Below are 15453 nucleotides of genomic sequence, written 5' to 3' on the forward strand. Positions count from 1 at the left end.
CCTCGACTATTCCACCAGATACCTGTTATCTTTCACCAACACAGTTACGGGATAACTTTGAAGATAAACCATGATTCCTTATTCGTTAGCTTAGGTGTTTTGAGTTCCAAGTCTCCCAATCTTGATCAACATAATTTTGAGCCCATAATAGTGATGCTCGTGCAGCCGATGCCGCTCCTGAAAGTTTCCTCTCTTTGAGAGCTACCATCATATCAGTAAAAGGCTCCACAAGTAGTGTCCCAGGTCCTCCATATTCTTTGTGCAAGAATTCATTAAAAATCTGATTCAAGTAACAGCTAGTGAATAACAAACCAACTATATATTTTAAGTACTCATGAAAGTAAAAAAGCATCATATAATAAGTGTTAGTTTATTCTAGAAAATGCCAGCATTGGTGGCACAAAAGACCAAGTACAGCTTGATATTAACTGTTTATCTATGTTTCAATTGTATGACAAGTAGGAGTACCAGATACTACTTTCAAATGACAATCATTGTACCATTTCCAGGTCAGAAACAAGTCAGATTATACGTACCAATAAACATGATATTATATACAATTATATCAAAGATCATAATGGGTGGTAGTGCTAGTGTTTTAGTCACCTTGTTTCAATTTGTTTCTCTTATTTTGATTTTGCACCGAACTTAAAGAAAGTGAACAAAGACTTTTGAATCTTGTGATTTTAAACTAAAGATACCTAGAACGTCCTTTAATCTTTGTGATCTTAAACATGTCAGTTGGAATTAAGAAGTTGTCAAAAAGTGAAAGAGACATTCTTTTTTAAACAGACGAAAAAAGAAAGTCAGACAAACAAATTGAAACTGTGTTCGGGAACTTATGAACTCAATCTAACTAAAAGCCGTTTCCTTCCCCAACTTAAGAAAGCAAGTAAAACCAGCAGCTTTCAATTTTTTACACAACTTTCCTAGTCTAAGTGATTCAGCATGGTTCGGTATTCAGTAGTTTATATGTAGTGGTAAAAGCAAGATACTTTTGGTCTTAAGGGATTTAGGCCTTTTAATAATTTATATTCAGATTAATTGAATTTTTATTATCTATACAATAATATGGTATACATCAATTGTTACGGAAGCAAGTTTTTCAGTATGGTATCCAATATTTCAAAAAAAAAAATCTATGAACACCGAATACGATATTGAATACCAAATTCTTGAAAATGCATAATAAATACCGTACCCCAAAGTGCCAAAAAGGTGCTGACTGTGATTGGTTTTGATTATCTCCAGATCTAATCAAAGTCAGCACATTTTAATTAGAGCATTCAATATTGAGAGAGGTGGTTAGCATATCAATCTACTACTTACAAGCCAAACTACTACAAAAAAGTCAAATTATGTTGACAATATTGAATTTTCTTTCATTCTCATGTGCATTAGCGAGAGTTTAATGCACCGGGCTTCCCCTTTCTCATATTCATTGCCCAATTCTCTATTGGTACTATTTCTTTAATAGGTCCAATTACCAACAGTCCAACATACTACATGCTTTCATTAAATGAAACATCTAAGTCTTGACAAACCAAATAAATGATGAAGGAAAAGAAATTCAAACTAAGTTAGTCACACTCACACCTAATCATATTTGTTGGAGTAAAAGTCATCCTCATCCTTAGGTTAGCAAAAGAGAAAATAAGTTTCTTAACCAAATACTCTTTTAATGTTATAGGTTAGCAAAAGAGTTCACAACTTCTTATAAAAGGAAAAAGCTACAAGAACTTTTGCATGTTATGTAATGTAAACTCGGCAAAGTTGCATCTAAGCTATCTGTCCTTATAGCTTTACTATGCGTTACTTGAGCTAAGGGTCTTTTGGAAACAGTTGCTCTGCCTCCACAAGTTAGGTGTAAGGTCTGCACACGCTCTACCCTTTGGCTATGTTGTTGTAGTAAAATCTGTCCTTATAGACCACTAGATGCGTTTAAATTAGCCAGTTAATACTAGCAACCATTGATAAGTTTACTTTTGACCTTGTAGTACATTCCTCTTGTGCTCTCCACATAGCATTAACCAAACCAAACTTTATATCAAATGAGGACCATTTACAGCAAGTACATGAATTCTGTTTTTTATCTTCAAAAACTCCACAAAAACACGTCAGTGCTGTAGCATCAATTGGAAGACAACTTTATGATACTGATAGACTTAACTGGATGAACTCCCTAATGCTCAAGCCCGATTTAATTTCAAGTATGTAGCAAGTAGAACTTATTGCACCTGTTCAGCCAGCTTGAGAGCGCTTATCTACTAATATTCGAATCAAAACTGATAAAATTGTTCTTTTCAATGCTATAAGCTCCGATTCCACCCCTTCAAAGTAATCGATCCATGGTTGTATGTTCAAAATATAGTAAAACTACGACATATCTGCCAAGCACTCACTTCCAGTTTATTGCATCTTGCTACAAATAAATCTTTAGTTTTGCCATGTTTAATGAAATCGGATCCTTTTACATCAGTTTCTTATGCTTTTCTCTTCATCCTACATGAAACTGTCAAGAACAATAGGGACGAAATGGATATCTTGTCTGAGATATAACAACCCCATAACTCTTCTCTACCATAAGCAACAGTTACATATTAAATCTTATATATGCAATCCTGTCCAAATTTCTTGGAATTCTCTTGTTTGAAAACCAGTACACTTTAAAAACACTACGAAATTCAATTGTGCTATTTAATCGACCTAGAATTTACATATTAGTCGATAAAACATGTGTACCTCGCAACATTGCAATCTCTTCGTAGATAAGTCTATTAATTCAAATGTTGGTATTTAAAGCAAGGACTAAAAATGCATCTTTACATATTCAATGATAGTTCTAAACACATGCCTAATGTTCTACATCTACTACTCCCTCCGGTTCTTTTTATCTATCACTTTAGCTTTAAAAAAATTGATCAAATTTTTTTTTTTTATGACAAAAAAAAAAAAAAAAACCTAGTAGGTATTCACTTTTCTCCAATTCCATCCCTACTACTCCAGTTTTGTACATTCAATGTACTTAGCGGATAGAGGAATACATAGAGTTGAACATATTTGAATAAGAAATTCAGAGATTTTGTTGAAATTGTTCATTTGGAAATCACAGATTCTTCTCTCCATTGGAACAATAAGGCCATTATGTTCATTACTAAACTTTTTAAAGAAATGAAACATAAGGAATATCTTTTTGATCAGAGGTTGACAAGATTTTAGGAAAAAATTGTTTTTTTGATTTCTTTATAGGAGAGGACAAATCTGAAGCGGCAGATTAGTCATTAGTTACTCATTGGAAGATGAGAAAAAGAGTAATTTAGTTGAATATCCCTTATGATTAATAGTTACTGTTCAGAATGCTTTGTTATGCTTTCACCTATGTCTATTCTCTTTCTTGACTGCTTTGGACTGTTTCTCTTAAGCCAGAGGTCTATCGGAAACAACATCACCACCTCTGAGGTAGGGGTAAGGTTCGCTTACGCTTTACCGTACCCTCCCCAGACCCTAATTTGTGAGACTACAGTGGATTGTTGTTGTTGTTGTACCCCTTATGATTAATACTATCCTAATAAATCTAGCTATATGTTTCACTTAGACATTTGATCAAACAATTCATGAGGTATCCAGTTCCCATTTTGTTACTACCTTATAGAAAAAGGGATTCTTTCTAACATGGAAAGCTGTCATTAGAAAGCCTTACCTCAGCACAAACACTAACAACATCATCAAGTTCATCTCCAAGAATCTCCTTTTCCTTGGACAGTTTCTTCAAGAGCTCCGCCCTGAACTTCTTAGTCTCCTACATTTCACAAATAAATTAATCAATATGAGACAATAAACTATGTCACAATACCAAACTAGTTATTTCAGACTATAAGAATAGTTAATGCATTCCAATACTTATAAAGAACTTATCTTTTAAAGGCAAACATGGATTCCCAATTCTATCAATTAATAAACTTAAACAACAACGAAAAAAAAATACTCAATTTCAAGCTAGTTACTCTATTTAACCCCATGTCATTCTACCATACAACAACAACAACATACTCAGTCTAGTCCCACAAAGTGAAGTTTGAGGAGGTCAGTATACGGCATTACCTCAACCTCAGAGAAACTGTTTCCAATAGGCCATTGACTCAAGATAAAATAGTCCAAAGCCATATGTCATTCTTACCATACAACTAGTCGTACAAAGTGGGGTCTGGAGAGGCTAGATAGAGTGTACACACATAGTACCATAGTGATACAGAGGTTGTTTCTATTAGACTCTCGACTCAAGGAAACTATAGGCACAATTCCAAAACAAGGTAGGTTCCTCTGTATGAATCTTTTACATTCACTCTACTGTACTCAGGCTCATTTCATTCCTTTACTGGTATAACAAATTAGGGATTTGCAATTAAATCAAATAATTCGCAAATTAAGTTACAGCAGTGAGTAGTTATTACTATTCTTCTAATTAAAGTGTTAAAATTTCAGTTATAGAAAAGAGGAATGAGTTACAGCAACAGCAAATTCAGGGATTGGGTCAGGATAGACGTATTTCTGAGTCTGTGTTGAGCTGTGAGGAACTGACAAGTGATTTCTTGAGATGGGTTTTGAGAAGTGAAGCTGAAGAGAGGTTTTGGGTTTGTGTTGGATTGAATGATTCAAGATTGAAGCAGCTGCAATGGTGAAAGTTGGAAGGTAAAGCGCCATTGTTGTTGAGATTTTTTTGTAATAACAAAATTTGAAGCAAATATAATCCCATGTATTGAAACGGAGAAAAAGCCCAAAATAGTTTTTTCCTTGAGTTTTCGCTAAAGCACTGATAGTCCCTCTTGTTTGTAATATTGATGAATTTTTGATTTTTTGATTTTTTCTCAAATTTTTGTATGAAATGTTTAATCGTGTTTTTATATATGTAGAAAAAATAATAACTTTATGTGAGAAAAGGTGAGAAGAAGAATACCTTATTTTGTTTAGTAAAAATATCATTGCGGCTAAAATTGAGAAGCTAATCACGTTAATTTCACGTGCAATGGTACATATTTTTCTTTTCTTGCAACGTCATATGTTAAGGTGTTCTTAGTTTAGCTACAATAATATTTCAGAGTTTACAGAACAAAGTGTTCTTTTTCTCAGCTTCTCTGCATGAAGTTATTATTTCAACTAAATATATAAAAAGACGAATTAACATTTTTATCATAAAATTGTGGATAAAATGAATGTTAAAAAACAAGAAAAAATTTGATAGAGGACTAAAAGTGCACCAATACTATAAACATGAGGGACTATTAGTACTCTATGTAAAAACTCAAGAATGACTTTAAGTCTTTACCCAAAATCACACTGATAATGTAACTTATAGAAATCTCATTAGTTTAGAAGCTAATTACTTAAATTTACGTTTATTTCCTATATTACGATTTTTACCTAATTTTAGATTTTGAATATGTGTATCTGGTGTGTTTAGATACATGCATGATGTTTCTTGAATACATAGGATCAAAATAAGATGTAATTAGTTTTAAATATATTGTATCCAATCGCATGTATCTGACTCTCTCACTCACCTCTCTCTTGTCTCGCTCGTCACTTTTCTCTTTGGGTCATTTCTCTCAATTTACATGCACTTTACATACATACAACACACACTTTCGCTATTGGTTCACTCAACTAAAGTGTCACGCATATAACTTACATATATTTCACACACACTGCAAATAATCACTACATACACATTGTACAACCAATCATCACCACAAACTACTCCAACAACCAACTTGTATGTCATTGTATGTCACTTGTATTTATGAGATACCAAAAAAATATACATCTTATACATGTATGTCACTATCTCCCATACCTAAAAAGACTTGTAAGAAAACGTTAAATCATATAGTAATTTGAAACTTTGTAAGTTGAGGTAAATTTTGATGACAAATTAAAGTTGTTTATGTAAGGGTGAATGGTGTATAAATAAATATTAGATCCGAGTCTGATATTTCAGAAAGATAATTTCCTAAGGAGACAAAATCAAAATGATGGGCCAAAAAAAGAGATACCCGTGTAAGTCTTCGGTAATCTAATTTACAAAATAGCCAGCAAATGTAAAAGTCTTGTATATCAGCGCTATCTTGGCCCAAACTTTATCTTTGGGCTAATTTCTCACTTGGGATCTTGATAGTTTGTATTTAGGAATGTAGAAAGTAACCTAAGTTAGTTTTGATTAAAAAAAAAAACCTAGGTTAGATATGATCTCTTTTAATCTCAGTTTTAAAATGTTACAATTTCAATTTTCGACCTCGAAGCTATGGTACGAAGTAATTGCACGGTTTGTCCTTTAAATAGGTTGATTTTTCATTTTTATTCTTTGAATGAGCTGTTTTAATGTTTAATCTTAGAAATTGAATTTATGCCTAGTGATACATAAGTTTTTTATAAGGATGCGAGGTATAACTTGTGAAATATTATGATGTAAAAATATAAACTTATGACTTTTAAAAAAAAAATTATCCTGAACGCTAAAAATTAAAGACATAACACAAAATTAGGGACAACAGTGCAAATGGTCCCAATGTATGAACTACCAGTTTGCCATGGGCTTTAGCCCAAAGATAGCTCTGGCCTTGCCAAATTGCTCGCCTGGGATTTTTCATTTTATTTTTGAAAAAACTATCTAATTAGACAAATATTCCTATCATATTCATATAGATTAAATCTCACTATATTTTTGTGATAATTACATAGTTTCATTCTCCTCCCCTTTCTCTCGCTCGCTCTCTCCCTCTTCCCCCCTCTCTCTCCCTTGATATCAGATACATGTATAAAAAGCACGAATATACAAAATATTTGATGCCACATACATGAAATTGTCATCAAATACACTAGATGAAATTGATTTTGGATACACAGATACATGAAATTGATACTAAATACACATACACATACACATAAAATTTGCAACTCAGATACATTCTGAAATACTGATAGAGAGGCAAACAAGACAGTTGATGTATCTTAGATATATGCGAATTACACATGAATACAAATGTATCTTAAACAAATTATACCTAATCTGATCATATGTATCTCGTATATATATCCAAGAAAATAATTTTCTATTCGATATTCAATACTCGCATTAGAATTCGGAGAATTCAGAGTCATGTCAATGTGTAATTATTTTCACTATAAAGGAAGTGCATAAATATGCAATCTAGCTCACTAAAGACTAAAGTTGTATATGCTCCAATTATAAGCAGCCAAACACTACCAAACAATAAAGGACAATAAATAGAAAAAAGTTTTGTCAACCATTTCAAATTTTCAATATGCAAACAAAGCAAAGATGCCAATTGCTAGTCCTTTTGTCATCCCAAAAAAGTAGTGATCCAAGGGTTTATTCTCAGAAGTTTCCAATTGTAATAAATTAATCACTCGTGGGGTACTTAATTACTAATTTCAAAAGGATATGTTGTTTGCTAATCAGATAAACTTAACTTAGCTTGTTGCTAATTTTTTATATACTTCGACAATGAACATGTAATATTATAACATTAAGCACGTTCATATGTAACTAATTAAACCTATGTGTTTTTGTTTGCATGCATATCTTAAGGTGGAATCTTGATGTGGCTAGCATATAGATTAATTGTTTAATTTATGGTACTTATTATTATCCACTTTGGACATTCTCCTCTAATGACAATATTTAATACCGTATTTTTTTCTTCATTAAAACAAAATTGGAGGGGAAAATAATGATAAAAATTGACTTGTTGACTAGTTAGACAATAGATCATTCCGATGGAATTTTGTTTGGTTTGATTGTAGTTGAAGTCCTTTAGTAGGTTTGCTTATGAATGTGATTTATAATGTATTAGAACGTGAATTGTGATGAGATGAATACGATCTTTTCATTTTTAATTAGAAATTTTGAATTTGAGCTCTAATAATGTTTAAAGTTCTACCAGGGAGTGTTTCCCCTCAAATGGACCTTACGTGATGCAAATCCAAATTAGTTGAGTCTCTAATACAAATAGCAGACACCGAGTTATTAATGTATTGGAGATGAATGTAATGATTATTTCTTTCACCTTTGGTGTGGTTAATTTATGGAGTTGTAATTTATTCAGAAAGGGAAAGTGTACTTAAAGTAGAAAAAAAACAACACCTAATCAAATATCAACTTCAATAGGTAACCACAATTAGTCAACATTTTGAAAATCTTCATACATTTTAATTAATTCTATTTGATACATTGAAATTTTTTCCTTTTGGCCCCCAAGAGAACGTGCTTTCGGCTAAACATCACTACTTATTATCAACTATTGACTTTAAACTTTAGCCTTTCACATAAAAAATAATACCTTGTAGTAATATCCATATACCTTTGCTTAAAAGCTAAAGCCTCCTTACTTTTTTCTTTCACAATTTTATGTAAATTTCATCCACCATCATGAACCAATATGGTACAAGAAGTGTAAAAGCTAGGCATAATTACATTCATTGTCCTCTACTTGAATTTATGTTTGTATACACACATGTACTTATCTATATATACTTATTACAAATTAGATATAACGATAAGAGTTAATAGTTTCTCACTTTAACTATTAATTGTTCTTTTTTCCTTCATGAACCATCATCATCTATATATGTATTAAAACACACCTTAAGCTGACTAGGTCAATTATCAATCGTTGTTCCATCTTTCTACTTGAAATCATCATCTATTCAACTAGTTGTGTTTTGTAATACATAAATGATGCTCTAGCTCAGTTATGACAAGAAAACAATTGATAATTTAGGTGTAAAACTTGCAAAATGTGATTATTCAGATATGTTTTTAATCATTAACTCTAATAATAATTTATACGATCACAACAAAAAATCATGAATCGCTTTTTGTTCTTCTTCATCATCACCAACTATATATATACACAACCAAAAAAAAATGTGTCTAGTGATGTGTCATTTTCTAGAGCTTTATATCTAAGTGAGATATCTCAAAAAGAATAAAAATGGTATAGGTAATATGATAGGAAATTGTATGATTGAAGAAGGGAGTGCTTTTGTCTCCACTCTTTAGAAAATTGTGGGAGGTCCAACCAAAGCATTATCTCTATGACCAAAGTGCAACACAATATGCGCAAGACGCTCCCTTGAGACAGCTACTTATTGTGTATATATATATATATATATAAATCTTCACTTTCACCAAGTCTTCTTTATTCATGCATATGAGACATTTTGGTATCCAAAGATCAAATTTCTTAGTTGGAAAGCCTACTTTTGAGGGTCCATCATATGGGCAAAGAAGTAAAGTATATATATCCTTTTTCATGTCATCCTATTGGAACCACATGATCTTATTTTTATTTTTATACTTTTTCCTAAGAAAAACAAAAGAATTTGAAACGGAGTTTTGGAGTAACGATAAAGTTTGTTTTTGTGTTAGCTATAAATCACAGTTCCGAATACGAAATATATCGGTTGTTGATGGATCGGAGTTCTTCATGTCCTTTGTGACTCTTTATTTTGCAATAAACGATGTATGTTAAACGTATATTAAGGGTGTGTTTGGTACGAAGAGAAAGTGTTTTTCAGGAAAATAAGTGAGTTTCTTACTTATTTGTAACTAAGAAAATATTATTCTAAAAGCATTTGTATTAATCTAGACAAATACTATGTGAAGCGAGCTAGGGTGAGGCCTACGAAGGTAGGAATGAAGATGAGGCATGTCAGATGGTGAGATCAATGTGTAATGCTACTTGTGAAACTTGTTTACCCTACTTTTATTATTAAAGTCATTTTTCTGAATTTTAAGAAACTTGTTTTCTTAGGAAAAAAATCCATTTTTTTAACTAATCGAACATTAAAAAAAATTAAAAAATATTTTACTAAAAACAATTATCTCCATACCAAAGCACCCATAAACAAGAAATGAAAGGGAAAATGTGTACTTTTGATCTCACATATCAACATTTGTTTTTGGTTCTAAAAGACTAAAATCACTTAGCTAACAAATCACATATCACTGTTTGCTTTATTTTGATCCTTAATGTATCACATATTATAATTGAAATGATCCTTGATGTATTACAAAAAGTATTTATCTTGATCAAACAAAGAAGATAATAATGGTATATTTTGTTAGCCACATGTGAGATCCACCGTTAAATATAATATCTTTTTTAACATCTTTATTAGATTTAAGGTAAAAAAACCAAAACAAATACTCTTTTATTAAGGACCATTGTAATCATGTATAATACATTAAGGACTAAAATAAAATAACACGTGTACATTAAGGAGCATTTTGATCATTTTCTCCTCTTTATTGCTTCTCCTTTTGGATAGCATGTACTAATAGTATTGTACATAAAAAAAAACCAATAAAATGGCTAATAGTCACCACCAAAAGATTTGGCGCAATGGATAGAGCTTTTGGGTTCGAGTCTTTAATATGAATTTGTTTTGGTAAGGATTTATTCCCCCAAATGGGGTCCTACATGGCGCGAATTCAAAATAGTCAAACTCCAATATAGATATCAGACATAAAATAGAAATAATTTTTTTAAATGGCTTATTATATATAGTCGTAGAAAGACAAACTAAAAATATACTTGAGGGGTTTAGTTGGTACAAAAAGAGAATTTATTTTCTTTTTGCACAGAATATTGAAGTGCTGTCTTGCATTCAACATAAGATCTCATATAATATATCCACACAAAATGAAAAATATAAATCATTACAACTTTTGAATCCTTTATTCCCAATGCCCTATGCTATATATATTGTCTCTTTTTCAGAAAACCCCATGAGCATTCTCTTTATAACTGTCCAATTATATTCAAAAAAGAATGAAATAGATACTTTCGATACCTTTAAGGCTCCTCTATCTTTGTCATGACCACAAAAAGTTGAAAATTCTCTCTTTAAAGAGTTTAATTTGCTCCCTAAAATTCTACTTTTTTTATTGGGAGAAAAAAAAAAAGGGCTTTGTACTTAGGATTCTCTTTAAAAGTTTGGGATAAAAAGTGAATGTGTGATTATCATGATCTCTGAGTATTTGGCTAAGCTACATATTATTATACTAATTGTTATTAATTAATTATTAGAGATCAATAAAAATTGTGAGTTATAAGGTTGGTCGGTTCATAAACTAATTATGTAGGGAATAATGTAGGAATTGTTATGAAATGAATCATGCTAATGTATTCTTTCCGTCTCAAATTATTTATCTTTTTTTTCTATTAGACGTCTTTTAAGAAAATGTTAATTGAGAAGTATGTTAGCTATCTTATTCTTATTTGTCTCTTACAATCTAATTTTTTAATTAAATATTTACTCACCTTATAATTGCGGTGTTTGTAATCTTCATGAACAATGACTATTAAGGGTAAATAGAAGAGAGATAATTATTTTTGTCTAGAAGTAATGAACATTGTTATATACAATATTAAAATATACTCCTCCTGTTTCATTTACTAGACACTTATACTAAAAAGTGATACTTTTAAACTAGTCCATTTCAACAAATGAAGAAAAACTTGTCATTTTTTTCAATACTACATATTTTTTCTCACCCTATTTATTTGTCCATTTTTTACTTAGCACACCTATTAATAAAATAATAATTGACATAATAAATTTACTATTTTACCTCTATTAATTGATAGAATTCCAAAATCAATTTACTCATTAAAGAAGTTTTACATTTTTTAAAAAATATTAACTCTCTAAATAAATTGAGGGTATAATAGGTAAAAAAAATATATTCCATTTTTTTTATTTGTCGAAAAATGAAAAGTAAAAAGGCAAAATTGAATGGGTAAAAAGGGACAAAAAGAGTAAAATTCTAGTAATCAAATTTAGATTTTCAAAGCATAACTAATAAGATTTGTCAGTGAAATAAACCTCTTATATATAAATACTTTCTTAAAAAGAGTATCAAATCAACATGAATATCATGGTGAAATACTTATGATAATTACAGTTTCTTAAAACATGTGTAAAGTTTAAACTGGACAAATAAAAGGTCAGCCGTTGATGTCTTCCTTAACCAAAACTACCAATATATGATTTATATATAGACAACAGAATTTTTAATACAAAACAAAATCTATCCTAATTATAGAAAATAAAGAACTTGCAATTTACATAGGAGACTTGTGAATATCTACGGAGGAATCCTAAGTAGGATTCGTTATCATCTAACAAATCCTAATTAGGATTCATTATCATCTAACATCAAGAGAGTAATTTTCACAACATGAGTGTTTATTTATGATACTTAGGGCTTGTTTGGACATCATTCGAAATTGAAATTTTATCTTGATATGCCCTAATTTCCAAACATGTCCTAAATATCATAAACAAACATTGAATCTAATCATAACTTTAAATTTAATCTCCAAAATACCTGGTCAAATGCCAGCTTTACGTACTATACTAATTTTTTCCACTCATTAAATATAAATAAAACATTAAAAAAATAAGCATAAATATTTATAGTCACGAGGTTGCTTGTACTATTGTTTGTCTTCATCATTATATTATATTGTCTATTCAAAATTCAAATCCATATTTTGAGACCTATATATTACAACAATTATTGGACATGGTTGTTAATCAACGAACAAAAATCAAAAGCTCCTTTCAAATATAACCCCTTTTGTAGGGAAGATTGTTGATTTGTCTGATTAAGGGAGGAGCGTCTGTCTTTAATTCTAGTCTTATTAAAATAAGCCACATGCATATTCTAAAATCAATAATATAAAAAAAAATGTTTTTTTTTTCTTTCTAAATTGTGACTTAATTTTTTTTAAAAGAACAAGTGGATGTTCATATCCGTTAGAATTTTTATATCTTTTTTGTGGGAACCAGTTTGTTGGAAAGGGGACTCCATTATATAATGATATATATATATACAATTTTCAATAAGATAAGTCTATATCAATGTCCAAAGCTTAAAATGTCTTCATTCATTAACTCCTGGAATTAATCTTTTATTTTTATAGTCAAGTGGTCCTTTTTTATTTTTGGTTTCTTACCTGTCGTTCAATATCTAATGGAGCTCGATTAAATCCGAATTTATATCAGAAAGTCTCACATTGAGGATAAAATGCTTCGTAACAAAAATGACTATGCATACAAAAAGACTCTAAATCTAAAATTTCTAGTTAAAGATGAAGAAGTAGTTACCGAGTGCCACAATTTTTGTTGGTTGGTCAAGTGGTCTTTAATGAAACAGAAGAGCAAAAGCAGGAGGTATACCCCCAAACAGAAATAGTTATAAATAGTGCTGACAAATATAATGCCCAACCTAGTCAGTTTTTCTTCTTTGTTTGGTCCATTGATAATTTAATTTGAGAAGTGATTTGACAATTGGTACTACATGGTTACTAACAATTCAACTAATGACTAATCTAGTACATCAATTAAACTCATTTTGCTTTATAAAGATATAAACTTACTAAACATGCAATGTCTAATTAATCTTCTTTGCTTATTAGGAAGACCTCTTGTGGACTGTGGGAATCTTGAAACCACGTTTATCATTATCATAGGAATCTAAATTAGGATATAGAATTATTGGATGTATACATTTGAAATTTCTCATAATAAGTAAATGTGTCATTTAATTTGGATTCAACGGATATTTATGTTTTTTAACACTTAAATTTAAACTTTATATAAATGTAAATGTCTACTGATGCACAATACATAAATATCAATTAAAGCTAAGTTAAATAATACATTAATGTGTCATTTGACTTGGCTTCAACTAACATCTATGTCCTTCAACTTTGGGTATGTACAAGTAGACACTTAAACTTTTCTATAGTTGAAAATGTAGACACATGCACCCTATGTGGCAGTTTTGCGTCCTACATGACATGCTACATGAATTATGCTTTATAGGACACGTGCGTTTACTTGTTTAACTTTTGAAATAGTCTAAATATCTACTTATACAAACCAAAAGTTAGAGGACGTAGATATAAGTTGATACCAAGTTAAAGAGGACATCTATGCATTATGCCAATTTATGTTTTATGCCTTTTAAATTTCTTAGACATAATACATAAATGTGTTTTTTAACTTGTCCTCATCAACTGACATATATGTCCTCATTTGGGGTGCACAAATAAGTATTTAAACTTGTATAAAGTTAGACAAGTAGACATATATATCCTATGTCACATAATACATATAGGACACCACAGAATACGCAAAATGCCACAAAAGATGCGAAATTCCATTGATGAATGCATTCGTCTACTTATTTAACTTTATCATAATTTATATATTTATTTTGTACAAATCTAAAATTAAAAAATATAAATATCATCTTAAACCAAATTAAATACGCACAATTAAACAATGCATTCGATTGAACCCACATAATTCGAAATATTCGTCATGATGAATTAGCAGTTCACTTATTGCAATGACAAAAATCTGAAGAAATGCTGGTAGATATTGAATGCAAGAAAGGCCAATAGGATTTTTTTGGTTTTTGTATCTCTTTTTACGATTAAAAAATAATGAATGTCAGTAGACAGGAGTAGGACATATGTATATACTCCCTCCGTTTAAAAAAAAATGACCTCCTTTCCTTTTTAGACGATTTCAAAAAGAATAACCTTTTTTTTTTGTAACATTTTAATTGAACTTTCCACGTGACATGTTTAAGACGACAAGATTAAAGGGAAATTTTGACATAACTTTAATTTAGGACCATTAGATTCAAAAGTCTTTTTTATTTTCTTAAACTCCGTGCCAAATCAAATTAGACTATTCTTTGTGAAACGAAAAGAGTACTTATTATTGAGGAAGGGGTTTATCACGGGTCCACAGTAAAATAATTGAGATAAGAATAAGATTGCGCAAATATCATTTTTAAAATTTTTATGTGTTTTAGTAACTTCATTCGTCTAATTACTATGTTACGATCGTTTGATTGGGTATAAACTATAAAGTTTAATAAAAAAATAAAATTTATGATTTAAAATAAATTTAAATATTATGTGCTAGAAAAAAATTAAAATTACATTATTTTTAATTATATAAAGGAGATATTTCTTTGAGCAAATTAAAAGAAATATATTACATAAATTAAGATAGATTACTATTCCAAAGTCATACACTATAATATTTTTTTTATCATAATTTTTTAAAATACATTATATATATTTTTAATTTTTAACTATTACTTAAGATTTATAATAAATCTTTATATAATTTTTAAATATGTAAAAAAAAATTTAGAAAAATGAAAAAAATTATGTCTTATAAATTCTCATTAAAAATTAATTAGTCTAATCTTCATACTCTAAATTAGGCTACATAAATTGCTGGGTAAATGGCATTTGTATACGTACAGTCCTCTCTTTTCGTCTCAACTTATATGAAACTTTTTTGTTTCAATTTATATTTAGTCGATCCACAAATAGT

At 30.0% G+C, this 15453-nt stretch overlaps 1 protein-coding gene across 1 annotated transcript; it reads right to left on the bottom strand.

Moving 5' to 3' along the window:
• Positions 1–81: 81 nt before the first annotated feature.
• LOC125869170 (protein PLASTID REDOX INSENSITIVE 2, chloroplastic-like) lies at positions 82–4733 on the bottom strand. The gene is made up of 3 exons (XM_049549731.1): positions 4507–4733; positions 3701–3799; positions 82–280 (listed from the first exon to the last, which is right to left on the bottom strand). Exons 1-3 carry the CDS (start codon positions 4699–4701, stop codon positions 86–88), a joined length of 489 nt encoding a protein of 162 aa, XP_049405688.1. The 5' UTR covers positions 4702–4733; the 3' UTR covers positions 82–85.
• Between the last annotated feature and the right edge of the window lie 10720 nt (positions 4734–15453).

Source organism: Solanum stenotomum, chromosome 6, assembly GCF_019186545.1.
Source record: "Solanum stenotomum isolate F172 chromosome 6, ASM1918654v1, whole genome shotgun sequence".
NCBI lineage: Eukaryota > Viridiplantae > Streptophyta > Magnoliopsida > Solanales > Solanaceae > Solanum > Solanum stenotomum.

Coding starts and splice junctions, on each gene's coding strand:
- LOC125869170 (XM_049549731.1), bottom strand. CDS start 4,701: ATGGCGCTTTACCTTCCAACTTTCACCATTGCAGCTGCTTCAATCTTG. Junction 3,800..4,506: donor TCCCTGAATTTGCTGTTGCT/GTAACTCATTCC, acceptor TGTGAAATGTAG/GAGACTAAGAAGTTCAGGGC. Junction 281..3,700: donor TTGTTAGTGTTTGTGCTGAG/GTAAGGCTTTCT, acceptor TACTTGAATCAG/ATTTTTAATGAATTCTTGCA.